This window comes from Colletotrichum jinshuiense, chromosome 3 (genome assembly GCF_051148585.1).
Source record: "Colletotrichum jinshuiense chromosome 3, complete sequence".
Taxonomy (NCBI): domain Eukaryota; kingdom Fungi; phylum Ascomycota; class Sordariomycetes; order Glomerellales; family Glomerellaceae; genus Colletotrichum; species Colletotrichum jinshuiense.
The window spans coordinates 5,559,624-5,580,048 of NC_139310.1; the positions used below are offsets into that span (position 1 = coordinate 5,559,624).

The following is a 20,425-nucleotide window of genomic DNA, read 5'->3' on the forward strand; positions in this document are numbered from 1 at the left end:
CAAGAAGAGCCACTGAGAAGAGACCAGACTTCGAGAAGGAACTTTTCCACATATCTTTGTAGTTTCAAGTCCCGACGAATGAAGCCATGGCCTTGAATTGATCCGAAAGAATGGAGGATAGAAGTGTGAAGGCTTTTATACATAGTGTTATGAAGGCGATGATTTGTCGAGGCTATTGAAATAGACAATTAAACTCTGTTTCGAATCAGTATTGGCATATCTTCCAGGCCCGTGAGTAGGTACGCGTCAGACTTCGGCCCTCAGCCTGCCAAGCTTTAGGGCTTGCCGCAATCCGGGGAGTGGGTTCACATACGACGGTATGATCTACCGTTTCTGGTCCTACAATGGTCGTAGCGACTCTAACACAGCCTCTCTGCTCGCGTCTCAGCTGATCCGGTTCGTCCGATGCGTCTCAGATCTGCGATGGGCTCAGCTGGCCTTGAGACGAAACTTACTCGGTATCAGGACACACACCCAATTACGAGTTGAGAAAGTCTTTGTATTCGGCCAGTATCTGATCTTTGCGCCCTACCTCTCTGTTATCTGGTTCTTGACCCGCCTGTTCGAAATAGTCTGGAACACGGAGACTCCGCCTATGTTCACGATTTCTAGGCAATTAGCTACGAGTGAGAAGTGATCTTGAGAACAGAGGTTGCTGAATATCAAGGCAAGGCTTTCGCGACATGGTCATTTCACGTTTGCCATGTGGACTTTGATGGTACTCAACTCAGTCTGTTCAGGAGTGGTGGACGTAACAAGTCTTGTTCTCGAGCTAACCGACACAATCACTCTGCACCACAACGATGTCTGTCTGTTGTCGTTAACAAGTGGCAAGCAAATACTTCCCTGAACAACTCGTGTCTACTTAAAGATTAAGGAATCTTGCTCATAGCTCGTGCGCCACCAACAGTGAACGACATACCACCTGCAGGATTTGCAATTTTGTAGCGTAAGGGGTCTTTCCTAAATATTTTATTTACTTTTATTTCATTTTCACAGAGTTCGTATGACTTGATTCAAGTAGGCAGACCACCAGGCAGGTTGGTCGGTGCTCGGCTCGTTATTCCAAAAAAGTTGCCGTTTCAAATCTGCCGGGATATCCCAAGAGCAGGCTACCGGTTGGAGCTTTGGTCAGATGCAACCTAGAAACCCCCGCGATGGATGCGAGAAACGCTGCAATGCTGAGTCCACTTTAGGTCAATTAGGATGTTTTGACCTCTGTAAACGCGCTGCCGTTAGGATCACAATACTGTAATACATTTCCAAAGTTTCTCTCCGTGCCCTGCACCCCAGGGATTGAATTTCCTACGTGTTTCGGCATTCAAAATCGAAGCAACTTGCGAAAAGCCCGACAAGCGGCGCCAGAGAAGGAGCAAAAAACGGCACTCTGCTCGTTGTTCTGAACCTCCTTCTATGCCCCGCAGAAGTAGAGAATATCCATTCTCAATAGTTGGCTTGGTTTAGGCCAATAAGGCGTTGTGAAGCAACCAACCATTATGAATGACCCAAACTGGGCATTCGCACTTTTTAATCGGCATGAAGCTATTCGCAACGCGACCTCTTGGATTGGTCACACGTGTCGAGATCAGCAAAGTTATACTGTATCCGAACTTTCGAAGGTCCTAGGTGGCGCAGAGTTTCGATGACATGACTAATCACACACGCGAAGGCGGCTTCTTCGGGTACCTCAGTAGTCTCCTCCGGGATCTCGTCCGGGACGGCAGTTTTCCGGGTCCGGGTGGCCGAGATGGAACTGCCGACGTAACTTGGCGTTCATTGCCTTGATTCTGCTTGGACTCCAGAGGGAAATATGGGTCCGAGTGCCCTCTGAAATGGGCCGCGATTCCGGCAAGGTGGACCGACTTCACCTGGGGCACATCGAGCCCAGGGGAATCCGACGCGTCTGCATACAGGAAGCCACAGCTCTGAGGAAACTTTGAATAATGGTCGCACAGGAGGCTATGCAAAGACACGTGTTGCAGTGACGATTGCGGTCCAGATAACCAGAGTTTCATGAAAAATAGTACCTAGGTCGGTTTTGTGTGGATGAGAAAGTGGCAGGACAATCCGATGTGCAATGCTCATTGAACAGCATGATCACAGTATTTATGGGGCCCTTCTCAGGTAAGTTGAGCCAAGATGGGGCCTGCTCAGGGGCTCGCAAAGGTTGTCTTGGCTAGATGACATAGCCGGACAGGGGTATCCCAGACCAATCTCTCGCTTCCAACCAAGTCGTATTTAGAACTCCCAAAGGCGCTTCTCCTGTTTTGGCCACTTGTTCATCCAACTATCTTATCTCGATTGCCATCGTCCGCGCACTCTAGCGATTCACTAAGCCTCGCTTCTAGATGACCGCGGCCGCAGCTTCAGTCTACCTTGTCACTCTCTTTTTCTTGTAAAAACGCGATCTTTCAACCCGCATGTTCGCTCGCAGCAGCCGAGCGAGAACAAAAGGCATCATGTGGGACGAGTCCGCGCGGGCGCGGGACGGGCAGTCAGACATGCTCACTCGGCCCAAAGAGCATAGCGGGTACGGCGACCAAGAGGGCGGCGAAGAGAAACCCTCAAACACAGCCTCGACGAGAAAGAGTGCAGACAAAATCAAATGTCTCGATGGGCTCCGCGGCATTGCCTGTCTCCTCGTCTTCAATTACCATTTCCTGTGGCCTTGGACGCCAGCCATCATGCTGGGCTACGGTGCAATGCCCCCCGGTTCACCCGAGCCTTATTTTGAGCGTTCTTCGTTGCCAATTCTATGTCTCTTACAGCGTGGACGCCCTATGGTGGCTATTTTCTTTGCCATTTCCGGATACGTCCTCTGTAGACATATACTGAGGGCGATACACGAACGACGAATCGAGGCCGCATACCAGGGTCTTGCATCTTCTGTCTTCAGACGCGTGTTCCGCCTCTATATCCCCCCTACTATCAGCATGTTTTTGGTGGCATTATTAGCTCAAATGGGTGCTTTCCGATCCGAAGATGATATTTACAAAGGTCCAGATTCGAGGTACATCAATGGCACTGTAACGGTTGCCCAACTGAATAACACCTGCGTTAATGGTACTTTTGCCGCGGATGGCGCGGCAGGCGTTGCTGAATATCTCCGGCTGCAAACTCCAGCGTTCTTGGGTAACATTACGACCAACGAAACCAACACACTCTGCCTGAATGCCACATCGCAGTTGTTCATGCCTGCAATGCTATACAAGTTGGCTGATGACATTGAAGCGAAGTTGAAGTTGGGGAATGAGACGAATGGGATAAATGCAACCGCAATCAACATCACTATGGAGGATGACGGAAACAAACCTACGAAGCAAAAGTCGTCATACCACGACTTACTACACTTACATTCGGCGCCAGTAGTCCTCGATAACGACGCCAATTCAACCAATGTTACGAGCCCAATGAACTTCACATGGGTCCAGCTCGGTGGATCGTGGGAAGAGCATCCCTTCATACACGACAACATCACCTATGCGCTCCAGAATTTCACGAGAGCCTATGTGGAATGGGCCAACCCGTTCAACTATGGCCACTACCACACGCGATACGACCCGCATACGTTCACAATCCCGATGGAACTTCGCGGATCCATGTTCATCTACCTTTTCCTTCTCGGTACAGCAACCCTGAAAGCAAAGTGGCGGTTGCGCTTTGGGGGGATTCTCTCTGCTTACAGCCTAGTAATGGGACGCTGGGATTTGGCCACGTTTATGGGTGGCACGCTTCTTTCAGAGATGGACATTCGGCGTGCCGATGACCGGACGTTAATGCCGCCGGCTACGAGTGGCAGGAAGGGCCGCCAAGCCAGCTTTGGGCAATCGGCACTTCGGTCGAGAGCGACTCGTTGGGCCGCCCTCATTGTGGCGCTCTATCTGCTTTCTTACCCGGATGCCGGTGCCGAGTGGACGCCAGGCTTCACATTTCTGTCTTCGCTCGTGCCGAGATACTACATACCCCTCTCAGGCTGGATGTTTTATCAGGCAATGGGCGCCCTCTTGCTACTCCCGTGTGTTTTGCACAGCCCCTCCCTTCGCGGAATCCTTGAAGGACGTTTGGCGCAGTATCTTGGGAAGATCAGCTTCTCATTCTATCTTGTTCACGGACCGGTGTTGCACAGTCTGGGTTTCTGGATCATGCCGAGGCTTTTTGAAAGCTTTGGCCGCAATGGGGGTTTCGTGGTTGGCTGGGTCATCTTGTTGGGCGTATCACTCTACCTATCAGACTGGTGGTATAAGAAGATTGACGCCTGGAGTGCAACCGTCGGAAGGAGAGTAGAAAATATGGTGAAAGAATAGACGCAGTGGAAGGTTACCTGAAGGATGTGCTTCAGTATTGATTTTCTTTTGATAAATTTAGAATGTCATGATACCCTGAACATTATTAAAGGCACCAGAATAAAGTTTTCCGGCAGTTGGTATGTTTCAAGCGCTGTGGATGTTCCCGCTTTGCTCTGGTGAGTCCATCAGATTCGATTAGAGGTGGAACACGATCCCAAGACCTCTCCAGAACTTATCATCCACCTTTGGAACTAAGCTGTTGCTTCTTTAGCCTGAGTTAGGGACGAGTTGGTGTTGAGCTGGCTTAAGTGCAGAGCATCGTCCCTGTTAATTGCAATAGGCATAAGGTAGATTGACCAAGAAAATGCTGCGATCGTAAGGATGTTGGACTCTGACTCACTTTAAATCTTCGGCAGAGGTGCTTTTATGGTTTGATGGTTTGACGATTTGTAAGAATAGATATAACACACGGGTATTGATTGGGCCCAGATATTGTTTTAGAGATGAGTTCTTTTACAGATAGCAATAGTGTACATGACGTGGCCTCGACTACAACTTACAGAACTTGCAAACAGACCTCCAACCAACCAAGTATTCACTGCCGCGCGATCCTGTTCCTCTTCTATCGGCAACCCCTATAGTTGACTGTCTTAATCATCATCGTCATCTAGAGACGAAAAGTCCTTCCGCAACTTCGGCTCGGGTCCCGGCGTCTTGCGGCGCTCGACGTCAGCAACGGATGAGTACAACGTGCCACTCTGCTTCCTCGCCTCGTCCGTTGCACTGATCAATGTCGACCACTGAGCTACTTGATCCTGCATTCCCTTGTTGAGCAAGTCTCCGAGCGGGTCCTCCCAAGAATCCCAGTCTTCCGGGCAACCCGACTCATTGCAAATGCTCTCAGGCATGTACGCCCGCTCAACCGAAGACGGCTCCTTGTTAGCCCGCAGGTACTCCCTACTCCAGTGGCCCTCAGACCCGGGACGATTATACACTACGGGTTCGTGAAAGATTCTGACCTTTTCCTCGGCGGCGCGCCGCTTAACAGTCTCGCAGTAATGGGTGTTTGGACTCTGGCACGCAACCTCCCACTGCCACTGCGATGGCTTAACTTCGGACTGAAGCTCGTCAAACAGCTCTTGATAGTTACCGACGATACAGGCGAGTGTCACCTGATGCTTGAAGTCGGGGCGTCTCCACACCAACTCCCGCAGAGTATTTTCGTGTGGGATGTGTGGCCACCAGAAGAGAGCAGGCAGGTCGTCGCCGTCTGTGTTACTGTCGATGCGAGAAAGATCATTGTTCATGATAAAACGGGCATGTACAGCCTGTCGCACGTACCACGCCTCGTTTCGGTGGAAGATGTCGTCTAAGCAGGTGTCTAACCACCTCGCAAAGGGCGTGTGGTGATATGCACCACGTATCACGGCCGAGAGCTCGTTTGGGACGGTCTTTGGGCGGCGCAGACGTTGATAGCGATCCATATTGCCATCCCAGGCGGCTGCAACAATAAGAGCGTCCTTCTTTGTCGTGGGTAGATCCCGAGGTAGCGTTTTCCATACCAGGTCAACAAACTCGCTCTCTAAACTCACTCTCTCGGGATCGAATTCGCTGGCGTTGACGTGAGCATCTTCTTCAATGTCGAAGTAGTGATTATCATAGCTTTGTACAACTTTGTAACCAGGAAGGAAACCAAAATCGATGCCTGGCGGGTGTTCAACAATGGCGTCGGAAACTGTTGATCGGGCGGCGGAGAGTGTCGATCGGACGGCAGTGTCGCCATTAAGTGACCCGGCTCTAGGAGATTCGAGATTGACTGTACGAGTGTAGTCATCCATGACGGCATATCTTTTATCTTGGCTGACAATAGCCTCAAAGATGTCAAAGTGACCGTTATCCCGAGCTTCTTCTGCAATAGAAATATCAGGTAATAAGTTAAGCTCGCCGTATAAGGTATTATAGCCCGCAACAGCACAAGCACGTCCAACTTGATAACGCATATCTGGGTAGTGCAGGGCAAGCTCCCGATACGTGTCCTCAGTTGCAACATCAGGATGCCAAATGCAGTAAGGCTTGACTGCGGCGGTGGACATTCTTGGTATCGTGTTGCTCATGATAAGACGGGCGTTGCGAGCCCTGGCGTACACTCCATTCCCCTTTTCTGACGAGCAAAGCTCGTCTATTTTTGGTGACTTGGCGAAATCCTCGTGATGTCGGATCCCGTGAATGACGCAGTGCTCTGCCACAGAGCGGGGGTTGTCTGGCACCAACTTTCCATTGAAAGCAGCTAAGAGTTGATAGTTCTTGTTCTTTTCACTGGCGACAAAGTCTTCGAAAGACGTCATCTCACGTGGGGACTCCTTAGGCGCGTCTAATACCTCGGAGACTGGACTGTTAGACAACGTAGACATCTGGAGGATGTTCCATCGGCGGTGTTCTAGAAGCCGGCGGTGCTGGCGGGAAATGAAAGCGGCTTGGTGAAATGATGCAACGATTTGGGCTGAGACTCCCTGATGTCTCAGGGAGGTGGAAGTTATCCTGCGACGAGCAGCAGCACATCTCAGCAATTCGAAGCGGCGATGAAAGTTAAAAGACATTGTACAAGTCTTATGGCACCATGGACGCAGCCAGATGAGGAGGCTCAATGGTGTGGAGGCTGCGAATGACAGAGCTGGGTCGAAAGCAGGTTGGACTCAAGGGGGACGGGTCTTAGGAAGGAAAGGGATACGGATGTCCCTAGTGTTGGATATGTGTGCCGTATAAGTTTAAATGTGAAAGGCCACCAACCGATACTAGAACCGAGTCTAACACGGAACCGGGCTCCGAGATCCCTGTGCCCCTGGTTGCATGGCAAATTAAAGCCACGATGGTTCCCCACCATCACGGGTCATGGTACAAGGGACACGGCCGCAGGGTTGCGAACCCATGAATACAAAAATCAACGACAAAAATTGTGGATGGATGTATCGTTGTTGGCTCTTGACTCTGGCATGTGATCTAAGAAAGAAAATTTCCTAGGCTACTGACTTCATTACGCATTACGTAACTCGGGACCCCGTCTCATCGTTCTTGGTTATGCTGTGTATCGCAGTCTTGGGATTTGATCATAAGTCTCCACCATCCTCAACCCTTGATTGTGGTATGTCGCTGCCGTTGGCCTCACTTGCTATCTAATCACGATGCCCAACTAGAATAAATGTCTATCTAGCACATGAAGGGCAACGTTGCCGACTTCACCGATGAGTACCGCCATACGCGCCACCATCGATACCCCGCCAAACACGACTCCTATAGCTTTTCCAACAAAAGAAAGATCAAACAAGACAATAGAAAGGATCTCCAGGATAAGTCTCTTCTTATTCCTCTCTCGGTGCTCGGCTTCAACCTTCTTGATCTGCTTAAACAAACATTGCTACAGACGTGACAACATCGCTGGTGTCCTTGGTGAAGCTGATTGACGTAGCGTAGTAAGTCGCTAGGACTTGTTTGTAAAGAGAATTTATGCTTTGGAGAGCGGCCTGTAAGACCTCTCCTTCAGGTTAGACGCTTTGACCTTGTTGCCCTTGACGGGAATATTAACTGCTGTTTAGCACCCAAAGTTCACCATTGCAGTCTGTACGCGAGATTAAAAGCGACTGGCTCGTACGAGTTCCAAGCACCCGGTGGTGAGCTAACGCAAGCTGGGCGAAGAGTAATAACAAAACGCCGAGTAACAAGATGGTGTTTTGATCGAGGACTAGTAGATGACTCTGGTGAAGAGAAGTTCAGAAGAATGATTGTTGGTGCTGATTTGTAAAGTAGAAGACAACTTAATGGCAGCTTTTGGAAAGAAATGAGACAGGAACGCCCAGACTAATCGTGGAAGACTCAGAATACTGGCGTGGACAGAATCCTGTTAATATGAGTTGCGTATAAGTTATAAGTCTCGACGCAAATGATAGGCACATCTCCCGCTATCAAAGGACTTCTCAAGTATACTCACTACCATTGACCGGAGAAATGGTCAATTTGTTTGGGTATCGAACGACAAACAATATTTTCTGGGTTAAAAGGCCGTATTGCAATATTGCACTTACAAAAAGACCCTAGTGACCTGGTGACACCTCGGCAGGCCACTGGGTGGATCCTGCGGTTGGTTCCTGCGTAGCCTGGTGGTACTGCATCTTGTCTGTTCGCTTCTAGAGTAGTTGAGTCAGTTACGCTAAGGTTGGAAGGATGTACAAGCTTCAACGTTGGTCTTGGCGCGAGTTCCGAGCATCCGATCGCAGGGAACTTTGAACCAACACGAATAATAACTAACATGGAAAAAGTGATATGTGATGTTGGACGGCCCCTGCGGTCTGGAACATTACTACCTAAGCCCCACAATTCGTAAATGAACGTTCGGTACGACGCACCAGAACCCATGGCAGCTGTGCCGCATGTTCGGGCCTTTCCGGCAGGGTGCGATCACGATTTTTTTTGGTGGTTAAATATTTCAATGGGCCGATGGGTCTGTCAAAAGGCCATGGAACTTTTGTTTGCGTCAATTGTTAGCGCAAAATATCGGCGAGGACTTCCCCGAGACACACGGAGCATTCATACTGATCTCAAGACCACTGAATGAATCATCGTCACCCCCGATCATTAATTTTTGAATGTACTCGGTTCCTGCCTTTCTTTACTTGAATTTACTGGTATAACCTGGCCGTTCATTGTGAGATCCTCGACGTACAGCCCGAACCATGTGCCGTTTCGCAGCTACTGTCATTCTAGCTGGTGTGGGCGCACATCTTGTGGCCGCAGATGACTACATGTCGCAAATTTACTAAGATAACCAAGAATTTCTTGCCAATTTATCTAATTTTCTAAGATATCCTGGAAAGTCGAGGCCGCCTTTGAGCACCCCGACCAATAAACACCGCGGACTATAGTGACTTCAGTTGGACCAAAACTTTCCCCGGCTCCCCAATCGAATTCAGGCTCACCTGCAAACTGTAAACTGTGTTCCGTGGCCAGAGATCTTTATGCGGAATCGGTCGACTGAAGTTTCTACTCTAACATTCAGCATCCCGGTGCTTCTAATAAGGTAGATACAAACGAGGGTCCCCAAAAGGCCATTAATCCGCCGTGATCCATTTGCTAGCACTATTTCGTCAGCGCCCGCCTAGACCCAATGGAAACAATCGATGATGGCTGCGGTTTTCTTCCCGCGGACTACAGAGCTAAGCTTGAAAGCAGTCTAACCAGCAGCTGGTGAAGTTCTTATGGTTAAATCCTAGTTATGTCATTTCGGTAAACTGCTCTCCAAGTAACCGAAGATAATAAGCCTACTTTATGACTACTTAGGTAGAATTAGATCGCTAATCGAATTATCTAAGGCTCGATCAAGTTTGCTAGTCATGTCACTCGGATCTGCTTGCCTGATACGTAAGCTCGACTGTCTATTTCGTCCCACTAGTAAGAAAGCACTGTTCTTGGATGACGGCATGCCATACTTTGCAGCATTGCCCCAGGGCGCGCCTTTCTGAGGAACTTATTCATCCCCCCCAGGTTTTATTGGAGAATGGGTTGCGTGGATAATCACGTCACAGTGCTAAGGATGCGGGCTTTCCTGTTGTATCTGGTGGCTTGAAATGAAGTTACTTCAGTCGGAATCCAAGACGGCGATGCTTTATCACCGGAATATGAAGATGACTCTACGGGAAAATATTTATGAAAGTGCGGCGTTGAGAAGATGAAGAGACCGGAAGAAAACGAGCAATGCTTCAACTATATACAATGGCCTCCATCTTGTTGGCAGTTTATCAATGGCCCACTGTTACCGACGCCTCGGCCCCCTTGGGTTGAGGTACTTGTGGCGAAATTAGTCAGACGAGCTTTCATTTGTAGCTTTTATTTGGAATATGAATCAGGAAGATGCATCAACTGTGATAATGGATGTCAGTCATGGAGATCAAGGCTTGTGAATCACCGATCACATCTTCCACAGAATCTTCCTTCACTTCGACTGATGTCAGAAATCAAAAATAGAACACCAAGCCCAACGTAATAGCAGCGGATGCGCAGGGGCCAAAGGACACAAGGACAACCAACGGATGCGCCGTAGGACGATGCGTTTAACATCGGACATAACTAACCGCAACCCTGCAACTACCTGAAATAGTGCTCGTGGCAATGCTGCCATTCCCTTGTTCGTGTTTACTTTGGTGCCATAAAATCAGTGGCCACCTGTTTTGGGTATCGCGTCTCATCGCAACACACACAAAGATATCATAGACGTTGTGGATCTCCTTCATGCCTCCATTCACATCGAACCCTTCTGAGCATCTGAATAGTTACGGGCTGTATCTCCAACAGCCGGCTTGAAAGGAAAAATGTCCAATATGAAGAAACGAAGCCAGTCAACCATCCGAGTCTTTCATGCAAACTGAGCCCGAAGCTGTCAGGCCCACTGGAAAGGTTCTGGTTACTAAAAGTAAAGCCACCGGGTATGGATCTTGTTTTACGCATTCCAGCGGCCAGAACAGACACAGCCTCGTGGTTTGCTTCCGTCTTTCTCGGCCATTCATCTATCCCTTCCACATCTCTGTTATGCACGTTGCAGCCATGACTGTCATGTGCCAAAATGTATACTTTTGTTCTCGGCAACTCATCTGGTTCATGAATCATTGAATTGTTGTGGAATAGAGGATACTTAAGTTTATGAGCTTACTCATAAAAGCTAACCGAGCTGCTGGAAGAATATATGTTGTATTAGTCGGCATTATCTTAATACAAACCATCTCTTATAATGTGCGCTATTGGCTTTTGATCCATATCAGACTATTGACAAAGTATTTTATCTCCAATGGCGCTGAACAATCATCTCTTTTCTCACACTTCTGCGCTTGGTGGGATGCGCAGGCTGTTTCCAGATAGGCTGGTCGGGATCATAGCCAACCAAACAGTTTACAGTTTCCGCGCCCTCGCCGGCATCATTGATCTCGCTACCCACAGGATTGCGCCATTGGCCGGTCAACTTGATGTAACCGTCAAGCGCATCGGTAATGGTCTTTCCGAGCTCAAGAGCCTTCGCGGCTCTGCTGTGGGAGTAATACGTGAGCAACGAGTGTGCAGCGTCGCGCTCGTCGTTCTCAATAAGTAGCTTGGCGCTCGTCTCAACCCAGTCAATGTCACTGCGACTCTGGTTCTCGAAGCCGGTGAGCATCTGTGTGACGATAGGGTGGTAGGTGTCAGGAGCAGAACACATGTAGTACAACACGCGCTTGAAAATACGGCCCGCAAAGACGCTTGCCTCCTGAAGCTGGAAGTCGGGGTTCAGGAAGCTGCCAGAGGCACCGGTGGTAAGATACCGGTGCTCGCCGAACTCAGGAGGGACGCTATTAACACCGAGCCACCATGGCACGAAAGGAGACGCCACGGATGTCGCGGGAGCGTTCCAGATGCGCAGCAAATCGGAGTCAATGCCTGCCTTTAGGCTAACGACTTGCCCGTAGCCGGCTTCGTCGTCGGAGATGCGCTTGTCGCGGACGCGCTCCATGAGCTTCTCCTCGGTGAGGGGGACCATCTCAAGAGTGGCCTCTTCAAGAGCCGCTTGTGACATGAACTTGAAACCGCCGTCACGCGCCGTCATGTTTTCGCCCTTTTCGCCGTAGGCGTTGAAAATGTTGAACGGCTCGCCGCTGTTGGCATCCCACCATCCCTGCTCAACGGCGAATGAGACGATGTTCTCAGAGCCCATGTAATCAGAGTTGTTGGCGAAGTCTGTGGGAAAGTCCTCAATGTAACCCGGGTACAGAACGCGGACCTCGTCAGTCTTGAGACGCTCCGCTGCCCAAAGCTTCTTGCCGCCAGCCATTTCCCAGACAACCCATCCCTCGTCCTTGTCGGCGATCAGATGGGTGTTGCCGCCATACGTAGCCTCGCCGTACTGGTTCATCAGATCGCCGATGATCTCAACGCCCTCGCGTGCAGTCTTCGCACGCTCCATGACGATGCGCGCAAGATCGCTGTACTGAATGCCGTGCTGCGGTGTCGGTGTCATATTGACCAGTTCCTCACGGTTCTGGGCCCAGACGTCACGGACAGTCACACCGTTTTCGTTGAGACCGCCATTGGTGAGCGGCGCAGGGAAGCCTTCGAAGTCCGAGTACTCCATCGACATATACCGGAAGGTATGATTGACCTGGGGAATGGCGAAGAGCTCGCCGGGAATGCTAGCCTTCTCCGTGACGCCGACAGTAATCGTTGCATTCGCAGCGTGGTCGCGAGCGGGAAACAGCTGGAGCCAGTGGGAGGAAACCTCCTCGCCGGTACCGCCGACCATGACACTCCCGTCGGCGGTGAGGTCCTTGCCGACGTAGAAGGCATAGCTAGCGGAGGCGGGCCCGGCAAGGGCTGCCAGGACAACTGCAGAGCTTTGAAACATCATCTTGCCCGTGATGAACAGAGATGGCTCTTGGTAAGTTGTCCGAGAGGGCGACAGAGAATTTTGAGAAGAAAAAGGGCAGCTATTGAAGCGGACCCCGTCTCTCCCCTCTTTGGGTTCATTCTCAGCAATGATGTCAAGGGAGTCGCCGACGTTGACTTGGGTTTAGTACCCCACACCGAAATTTCCGGTATCGCTAGCAGTGTAGATAACGGTTGCCAAGGGCCGTAACAAGCACCGCTAAAAGTGCGTGGTCAGCAAGGATAATCTTGTCTTCTTGGAAATGACCCCATGGGTTTGCGGGTACAGCCCCTTGTCTCTGGGGAGAAATTCTCACAATTCCCGCAATAATAGGTTGACTCGGGGAAAGCAGGCGACTCAAGTTTCCTGTTTGGAAATTAAATGGCAGGTTGTCTCTGCTTAGCTTCGGTATCCCGCTCCGAACTTCTAGGCGAATTATCTGTGCTCAGAACCCCTCCACCTTTGCGTTGTTGCACAGACACAATAGGATTGGTTCTGTGGCAAAATAAGTTGTGCCCAACAGTCCCTACGTCAATGCATTCAGAAAGTAGGACGTGAAACACATGCAGTGGTCAATTAAGTCTATGTTGGAAAACTGTACGGCACTTCGATATATGTAAACAATTTATGATAGGTCATGGCTTATTGTTCGTTGCAGTGCCTGGGCTTCGAGGCAGAGTTATACACAAGCGTAACGTCAACGTCGATAATACTGACTGCTAGATTTAGAATGGCGAATGAACAAACGCAAGAATCCATAACGTACTGCGCCGGTTTTACATTGTATACGTAATACAAGTGGAAATGCAATTAATTGATTTGGAGGCTTACCTCAAGGGCGATACAATGGATCATTTGTTAGTGACATCTGTAACAGTGGCCGACAGCGGTCAATTGTGGCAATGAATCAAAGGATCCGCCAGTGCAGGCAAATATGCCTGCGTTGCCATCAACACTGCTCTAGGGACCGTACGGGCTGCGCTCCGCGACTTATGCCAATCGTCCAGCTGCGATAATTCTTGGTTTTCCTAAAATTGAGCTGGGCGGGATCCCCTCTTTTAGAGGTAGCCTACTCCATCTTTTAAAGACACGCACCGCTTGCAGGTGCGAACAGCTGTTTGACAGTGGGTTGATAGTGGTTTGGGTCAGCGATTCGCCAAGGTCTTGTCAGTGTCCTGTGACAATATTTCTAGAAAATACCACCATAACTATTACACCTTACAGGGCTTACACTCAGCCATTGAGCCTGTGGGCAGTAAACACTGCTCATCTGAACGGGACGAAGGCAAGCAAGGTGGCAATATAGTGTTGTATTGACTGTTTTGTCGAGGTGAAGTGAAAGGTGGAATGGTGGCTCCCCTGAGGCACCCACAGTCCCACAAGCCTAGAGTAGCTAGAACAAACCGTTAAATGCTTGAGTTTAGCGCTGTTATGCTACTACTGCTGGTGGGTTGTTGAGTTATATTCGAAAATACCTACCTCTGTAGGCAGCAGCAAGTAGCCCACGTACTTAAATCCACAGCCCCTTGAAATTTGCCGAGTCATTCTCTATTGCTTCAACATCCATCTCGATATTAAACAGCTCGCCCTGGTTTCTCTCGTGATGGCACCGGGTTCATCTTTTAGTTTCGAGCGGCTCCCGCCCGAAATCCATGAACGTATCATCTTGTCCATCGGCGATGCCAGGTCAATATACCACCTGATCGTAGCTAGCCCAGCTGCCTCGCGCCTATTCGAAGACTCTGGAATTGGACCGAAAGCCCTTGAACATGCCATTACCGATTCCATGGAACCCCAAGTGTCCGAATTAGTCCGACTTGTTGGTATTATACGCACCACAATTCCGGAGACAGCACCGGCATCGTCACTTCAGAATTTCTTAAGCCAATGCGCTCACCGTCAGAAGGACGAAGAATCGTCTCTCAATCCTGCCCTACCTCTTTTCATCTCGTTACAGGGACAGTCTCGTCAGACTATCCGAAGCATTCTTTTGCTTATACGACGCATTTATTTCTTAACGGCTGCCTGCCTCGAACACTATCGCAACCGATGCTTGTCCATCACCCCGGCCCATGTCGAAGGTTTAGCCACCTACGAGTCGGCCAAAAGAACATGGCACTGCACCTGGAAAAAATACCAACCGCGGAACATTGGTCCCTTTTCCTGGGTTGAGGAGCAACGTGTGATGCGCATGTTCTGGAAGCTCCAGATGTTGAACGAACTGAAGCGTGCAGTTCTAGAGGGCCGCTTATATTGGGAAATGGTCGACAGCCCATGGGAAGATCATGTTGACTCACTTTTCGGCAGCCCGAGTGCAAGGAAAGAGGAGTTTCTTACTGTTGTCGACTTCATCAATCATGTACGACGCAGCTCGCCGGACGCGCAAGACCTGCTGCTTCTCCCGAACCCTGCTTGGAAGGACAAATCTGCCATTAAGTGGCCAGACTCTGCCTCGCCGCCAGGAACCAACAGCAAAGGGAATCAAGATGACTTGCTGATAATGGACCCAGAATCAAGGCTTTTTTTCGCGATGCAGTCTAATATTTCCCCGCGCTCTCCCATCCGCGGCATTCCGTTCTGGCCCTATCGTGAGCTGGGTATGGCAATCTGGGAGCAGGACACACTGGCGAAGCTGGGATTGTGGCGGCAGCATGATGGTCCCGAAGACAGGCCTTCATCAGTGGATTTGGACATTGCTTTCACATGGAGAAGCCTCTTAAGCCAAGAGGTTTTGGCTGAAGTTCATAAGAGCAGTAGAATATGGAAAAGCGGCGGTGGCATCAACGTCCACGGCGTTTATGTCACTTCACCTGATATGGAATAGTGGCGATGAATACAGAGTACAGTCTAAGCTTCTCGTGTCATGTTTTAAAGAGAAATAGAAAGTTTGGTTTTTGGTTGATGACTATATGATCAATGAGATATGCAATCAGCCCAAGCTGGCTCAGCCTGGGTTCCAGCCAGCTCGGGCTTAATTTGGAATTGATAAAGCACGCGAACGATCTATCACTATCGTCTTGCCATGCTACTCTACGGTCTGGCTGATACAGGTAGAGGTCAGGATTAGCTTCGGATTGGGTCGTCACCACAGCCCTGGTCGGCCTCATGTTGGCTTGGTCCTGAGTCTGTAGACCTCCATGCCAATCTGCCATTCAGGTGCAATCAGATCGCCTGCCGCCCGAGGTTCCCGCGATCAGGGTGAGCGGCTGAGCGGGATGATCCAGGCACCTTTTGCTAATTAGGCTGTATGCAGTTTACCGTATCTGGTGCATAGAAAATTTGGGCCATAGGTATGTGGCCAATTGTAATTCAACGGGTACACGCTTCTATGTGTGGTGTTATTCGGCTGTGAAAGTTCAGACCGTTTCCCTATGAAATCTGACAGACAGCCCACTCACATCCCTTAGTAGATCGGAAGAAGCTGAACAACAGTGCAACCTAAAAGTGGCCTCTGGCCCCACCTAAAGAAGCTCAACTCCACGGCGTTCGTTCTTTTGCACGCCATAAATCCGCCGGCCCCCTTTGGGCCGCCCTCCTTTGGATATTCCAGGCCATCAACCGTGAGAAAGACCCCCGGGGTACCAGCCGAGCACTTCAGCTCCACAGTCTTACCGCTCGGCACCGTCGCAGTACCGCCGGGAGTAATGACCATGCCCGCAGATGGGGAGGAGTCGTCACCAAGGTGGGCAACGCCAACAGTGTCGTTGTTGGTACGGAATATGGATCCAAGACCGGCGGGTACGAGGACGACGTCAGCCAGGCACTCAGTGTTGGAGACGTAGCTGAGCTCTTGACCCTGAACATAAGGGCCAAAGTCCGGTGGGAGATCGGGGTAGGTCATGTTGGCCCAGAGGCGGAAGCCGTCAGGAGTATCAGTGTTTCTGATGGGAATGTTTGCTGCCGTCGCTGCGACGGAGAGGATAGCAGCCTTTATGATAGTTTGCATAATCATATTGAAGGTGTCGTTGAGTAAAAGAGAAATTGAATTATGGCTTGGTAGGGTTTAGTTTTTTCTTTTTTGAATGATGTAGATATGAGCCTGATTTGGTAGACAACGTTCTACTCGTTCGCTGAAAACTCACACCTCTTATATGCAAATCTTATATACAATGTTCCTTAATGCAACCTTGATGTAGCAATTTGAAGTCGCTGGAGCAGTTGACAATACGCCGCACACGCACAACCGTCTTACCTAAATCCTGCACACCGCTCGTACGATGTCGTACTTGCTGCAGTCCACCTAGCTTTCAAACGACCTATTATCACTCTCGAACGCCGCCTCTCTGGCTAGGATTCTGCAGTTGAGTGCGAGCTAAGGTGGACTAGATAGGATCGCTGTCTACCTCGGATCCTTCAAGTTATCTTACGTGCATTCAATAAGCCTGCGGGTTACCCACAGAAAAAATAAAGCCCAATCCCGTATTTTCGGCTAGTAGTACTGGTTAGTTGCTGCTGATCTTTGGGACTTGGCAATGTTACGTCGAAGGTTCTTTGGGGTTGGGCTGCTAATACGACTTCCCAACAGAAACTTATTATCTTTTTATATCTGATTTTGAACTCTTATTCCTCCATCCATTCCCATCAATGTGAGACAGCATCACGCTCACGTGCTTGATCGTGGCGATTATTGGAGATCCCGCTTCCCAAAGTGACGTAATTCTCGGCTTGCAGGAAACGGCCAAGATACCTCGTATTTTTAATTGAGCAAGTGAGACATTTGACCTGCTTAAAATCAAAATCAAGCTGAATGTTGCATGTGTTCTGTTTATAAGTATTGGACATGATGCCAAACTAGACTTGGCGTGGCTTCGTTGAATTCATGTTGCAATAAAATCATGTCAAGCCGTTTTAGAATTAGACATAAGGTGTGAAATAAAATGTAATTTTGAGGCCTCATGGCCGGGTATCATTAACCTATCCTGGATCCTCGCCCTGGAGAGTTGAGGGTTCTTTATCACGGTGTGTTGTCTCTGCGGCCTCGCCTTCCGAGTTCCAAAATGCCCAGCATTCCCCTAGATACAGAGTAATAAAGCACTGTAACTGCGTTGTCCCCAAGAACTCATTCTCGATCATCGAATCCCGGTGAGTGGCTGACGCAACTGGCATCTGCAAAGCAAGCCGTCTCCTTTCATTTGCCTTGACGTCACCTAAGCCTCACAGTGACCTCCAGACAGCTGACCTTCCTCACCCGGCTCTCGTCGCCGAAACCGTCGTCGTCTCCCTCGAGCACGACGTCGTCCACTGTCCCAATCGTCCTCGTCCGCACCTCGACCTCGCAGTCGCTTTGCTCAGTAAACCACGCCGCTACGCTCAGAACTTTCTCAATGGCCTTTCCCGTCCCCAGAACCACGGCCTCGCCATTTCCTCCCTTGGTGCCCTCATCGCGATGCAGCAAGTCTACTCGCTGGTTGAGCGACATGCCTCTCGTCGACGGCACGTTGCCCTTGAGAGACTTGTCCAGCTGCTTCCGCACCCGCGAGACGGCAGACATGAAGGGCGTAGATGAGGAAACATATATGAGCTGTGACTTGGATGAGACGGGCTGCTGACGGCGGGGCAGTGCGCGCTTCTGGATCTTGGAGCCTGTTGGGTGTGTGTTAGGCCATGAGACTTAGCCTCGAGTGGGCTAGGCCCGGGATGGCTGGCTTACCCTTGGGAAGTTGAGGCAACTTGTTCATCATTGAAGATGGTCGGTGTGAGTCTGAGTCTGGTTTGCCAGCCTGGCCTTGTGTTGTTGGACGACTAGGCGCCATGGTAGGCAGCCGTGTGTGAGTCGGAGGCAGACAGATTGTGTTTTCACTTTGGATGTTGCGGGTCAATCTGAGACTCCAATTGACCTAAAGAGGCTTTATTCTGAAGTAAAATAAATTAAGATTCAAAACAAAGAGATATTGTGTCGATGATTTCAGAGACCGGGGCAATGTCTATGAGAGATGTGAACGCAAAGTCTTGAGTGAGGCGTCAAAAATGGTAATGCTGAAGCCGCTTCAAGGTGAGAAAAGTGCATAAAGTGGATCCTCCGCCGCGGTCTGCAGCAGGAGCGGCGGGGCACAGGACGCCTCCACTAGCCGCCCCCACATACAAGGCACCTCAGCTAACCCCGGCCCCAAACCTCCCATTGATGACGAGACCCCGTCCGAAGCTTCAAACAACCCACCATGAGCTAATAGCATACCACCAATCGCCCTGTTGCGGCTGCCTGCGAAGACAACGACAACAACCACAACCACAATAAGCCAGAGAGCAGCGCTCTCGACAACATAACATGTCAATAGCAATCTGGCCTCCCATGGCGCCGGAGGAGCTCGTTCATAAGAAGGAGGAATCTCTCGTATGTGTCTCCATCTCCATCGCTGCAAGCTCTCTCTGCCCGTCCAACTCGGCCCCGCCATACTCAATTGCAGTCTTGAAATATACAATGCTAATCCGGCTTGAACCCTCTTACCAGAAGCGCGAGCTGGAATGGATCGTCACCGAAACCCACGCCGTCCTCAAGGACATCCGCCACGGCCTGCAGGACTGCTACGCCCTCCTGGCCCCTATCGACCCAGGTAGCACCCTGGTAATGAGCACGCAGCGTAACGAGCGCGTCAAGGGAACAGTAACACGAGTCGGCACGCGAATAATCAAAGGAGTCAGTCCCACGGAAATCCGTTGTGCCAAACGTAGCTAACCCCCGTCCTCACGACCAGACGATCCACCTCCAGCTCCGAACACTCCCAACACAGACCCTGACCCTCGACCCTTCACACCCAGTCCACATCGCCGCCCTCGAGACAATTCACACCCACCTAACAGAGTGCCTCGACCTTCTCTCCCTGACCAGCACCCCGTCCCCATCAACAAACCCAACCCAACTTGCTGCCCAGCTCCGCATCCTTGCCGCCTCTCTCTCCGAGTCGTACTCCCTCCTAAAGGGCCCACCCCTCAATGAGGCCGATCCTGGTTGGCAAACCGATTCCTGCCCTCCCGTACACTTCAACCCGGCCCTGGGGCCCAGCATTAGCGTACATCTCGGCCTCCAGGAGTCTAGTCTGGTCCTCTGGCTGCGCGCCCTCGAGCCCGTAGATGCGCCAGTCCACCTAGGCACCAAGCTCGGCCTCGCGCTGGGGACGGTTCGGAGACTGGAACACGACGAGATGGATCGCCCCTTCCGCTTTACGTACAGCACCGTTACGGACGGCGGTTCAAAGCACAAGCACGGCGCGGCGCATCCAAGGAGCATCGGTGGTAGTCCCAGCGGCCTAGGTACACCATCCAGCAACGGCGAGGCCACCGAGGTGTTTGTGCGGGAAAAGGTTCGCGTCGAGAGTCTGCCGGACCCCAATCTGATGTCACTGTCTTCCAAGTTGATAGCTTTGGGTAATACATTGGCCAGTGCCAGGAGGAATTTGGCGGCCGTTATGGGAGAGGAAGTTGATGAATAGCGTGAGAATCACACAGCCTTTGTAATTGGATACCCCCGGAGTTTGGTAGAGAAATTGATTTGCACGTCTTATCAAGAGGTTACTGTTTTCAGATTCTTATGTGCTGGTTTTTACCAGAATTCTGTACACATACAAGTTGCCTAAGTAACCCCCAAAGTTCCATGCACAAGCCAAGCCAACTGCCTTCTGAGCGTTTAAATCGCAGTCCACAAAGGTGAGGCTTCATCTGCCTTGGCTGTCGAGCAGGCACAAGCTCAATAGGAGCCTCCCTGATAGCCAGT

General features: G+C 50.5%; 6 protein-coding genes across 6 annotated transcripts; 2 read left to right on the forward strand and 4 right to left on the reverse strand.

Annotated features, from left to right (window-relative positions):
- Positions 1-2,459: 2,459 nt before the first annotated feature.
- EsH8_III_001465 (acyltransferase 3) lies at positions 2,460-4,304 on the forward strand (the record flags this gene model as incomplete). The annotated part of the gene is made up of 1 exon (XM_083263190.1): positions 2,460-4,304. The coding sequence occupies one exon, from the start codon at positions 2,460-2,462 to the stop codon at positions 4,302-4,304; it is 1,845 nt and encodes a 614-aa protein (XP_083123677.1).
- A 632-nt stretch (positions 4,305-4,936) lies between these two features.
- Positions 4,937-6,697, reverse strand: EsH8_III_001466 (uncharacterized protein; the record flags this gene model as incomplete). The annotated part of the gene is made up of 1 exon (XM_083263191.1): positions 4,937-6,697. One exon carries the CDS (start codon positions 6,695-6,697, stop codon positions 4,937-4,939), a length of 1,761 nt encoding a protein of 586 aa, XP_083123678.1.
- A 4,409-nt stretch (positions 6,698-11,106) lies between these two features.
- EsH8_III_001467 (uncharacterized protein) lies at positions 11,107-12,699 on the reverse strand (the record flags this gene model as incomplete). The annotated part of the gene is made up of 1 exon (XM_083263192.1): positions 11,107-12,699. One exon carries the CDS (start codon positions 12,697-12,699, stop codon positions 11,107-11,109), a length of 1,593 nt encoding a protein of 530 aa, XP_083123679.1.
- A 3,421-nt stretch (positions 12,700-16,120) lies between these two features.
- Positions 16,121-16,669, reverse strand: EsH8_III_001468 (uncharacterized protein; the record flags this gene model as incomplete). The annotated part of the gene is made up of 1 exon (XM_083263193.1): positions 16,121-16,669. The coding sequence occupies one exon, from the start codon at positions 16,667-16,669 to the stop codon at positions 16,121-16,123; it is 549 nt and encodes a 182-aa protein (XP_083123680.1).
- A 1,191-nt stretch (positions 16,670-17,860) lies between these two features.
- On the reverse strand, positions 17,861-18,470 carry EsH8_III_001469 (ribonuclease P/MRP protein subunit POP7; the record flags this gene model as incomplete). Its single annotated transcript, XM_083263194.1, has 2 exons — positions 17,861-18,300; positions 18,368-18,470. 2 exons carry the CDS (start codon positions 18,468-18,470, stop codon positions 17,861-17,863), a joined length of 543 nt encoding a protein of 180 aa, XP_083123681.1.
- Positions 18,471-18,982: 512 nt separating this feature from the next.
- Positions 18,983-20,144, forward strand: EsH8_III_001470 (RAVE subunit 2/Rogdi; the record flags this gene model as incomplete). Its single annotated transcript, XM_083263195.1, has 3 exons — positions 18,983-19,048; positions 19,166-19,351; positions 19,410-20,144. The coding sequence occupies 3 exons, from the start codon at positions 18,983-18,985 to the stop codon at positions 20,142-20,144; spliced, it is 987 nt and encodes a 328-aa protein (XP_083123682.1).
- Between the last annotated feature and the right edge of the window lie 281 nt (positions 20,145-20,425).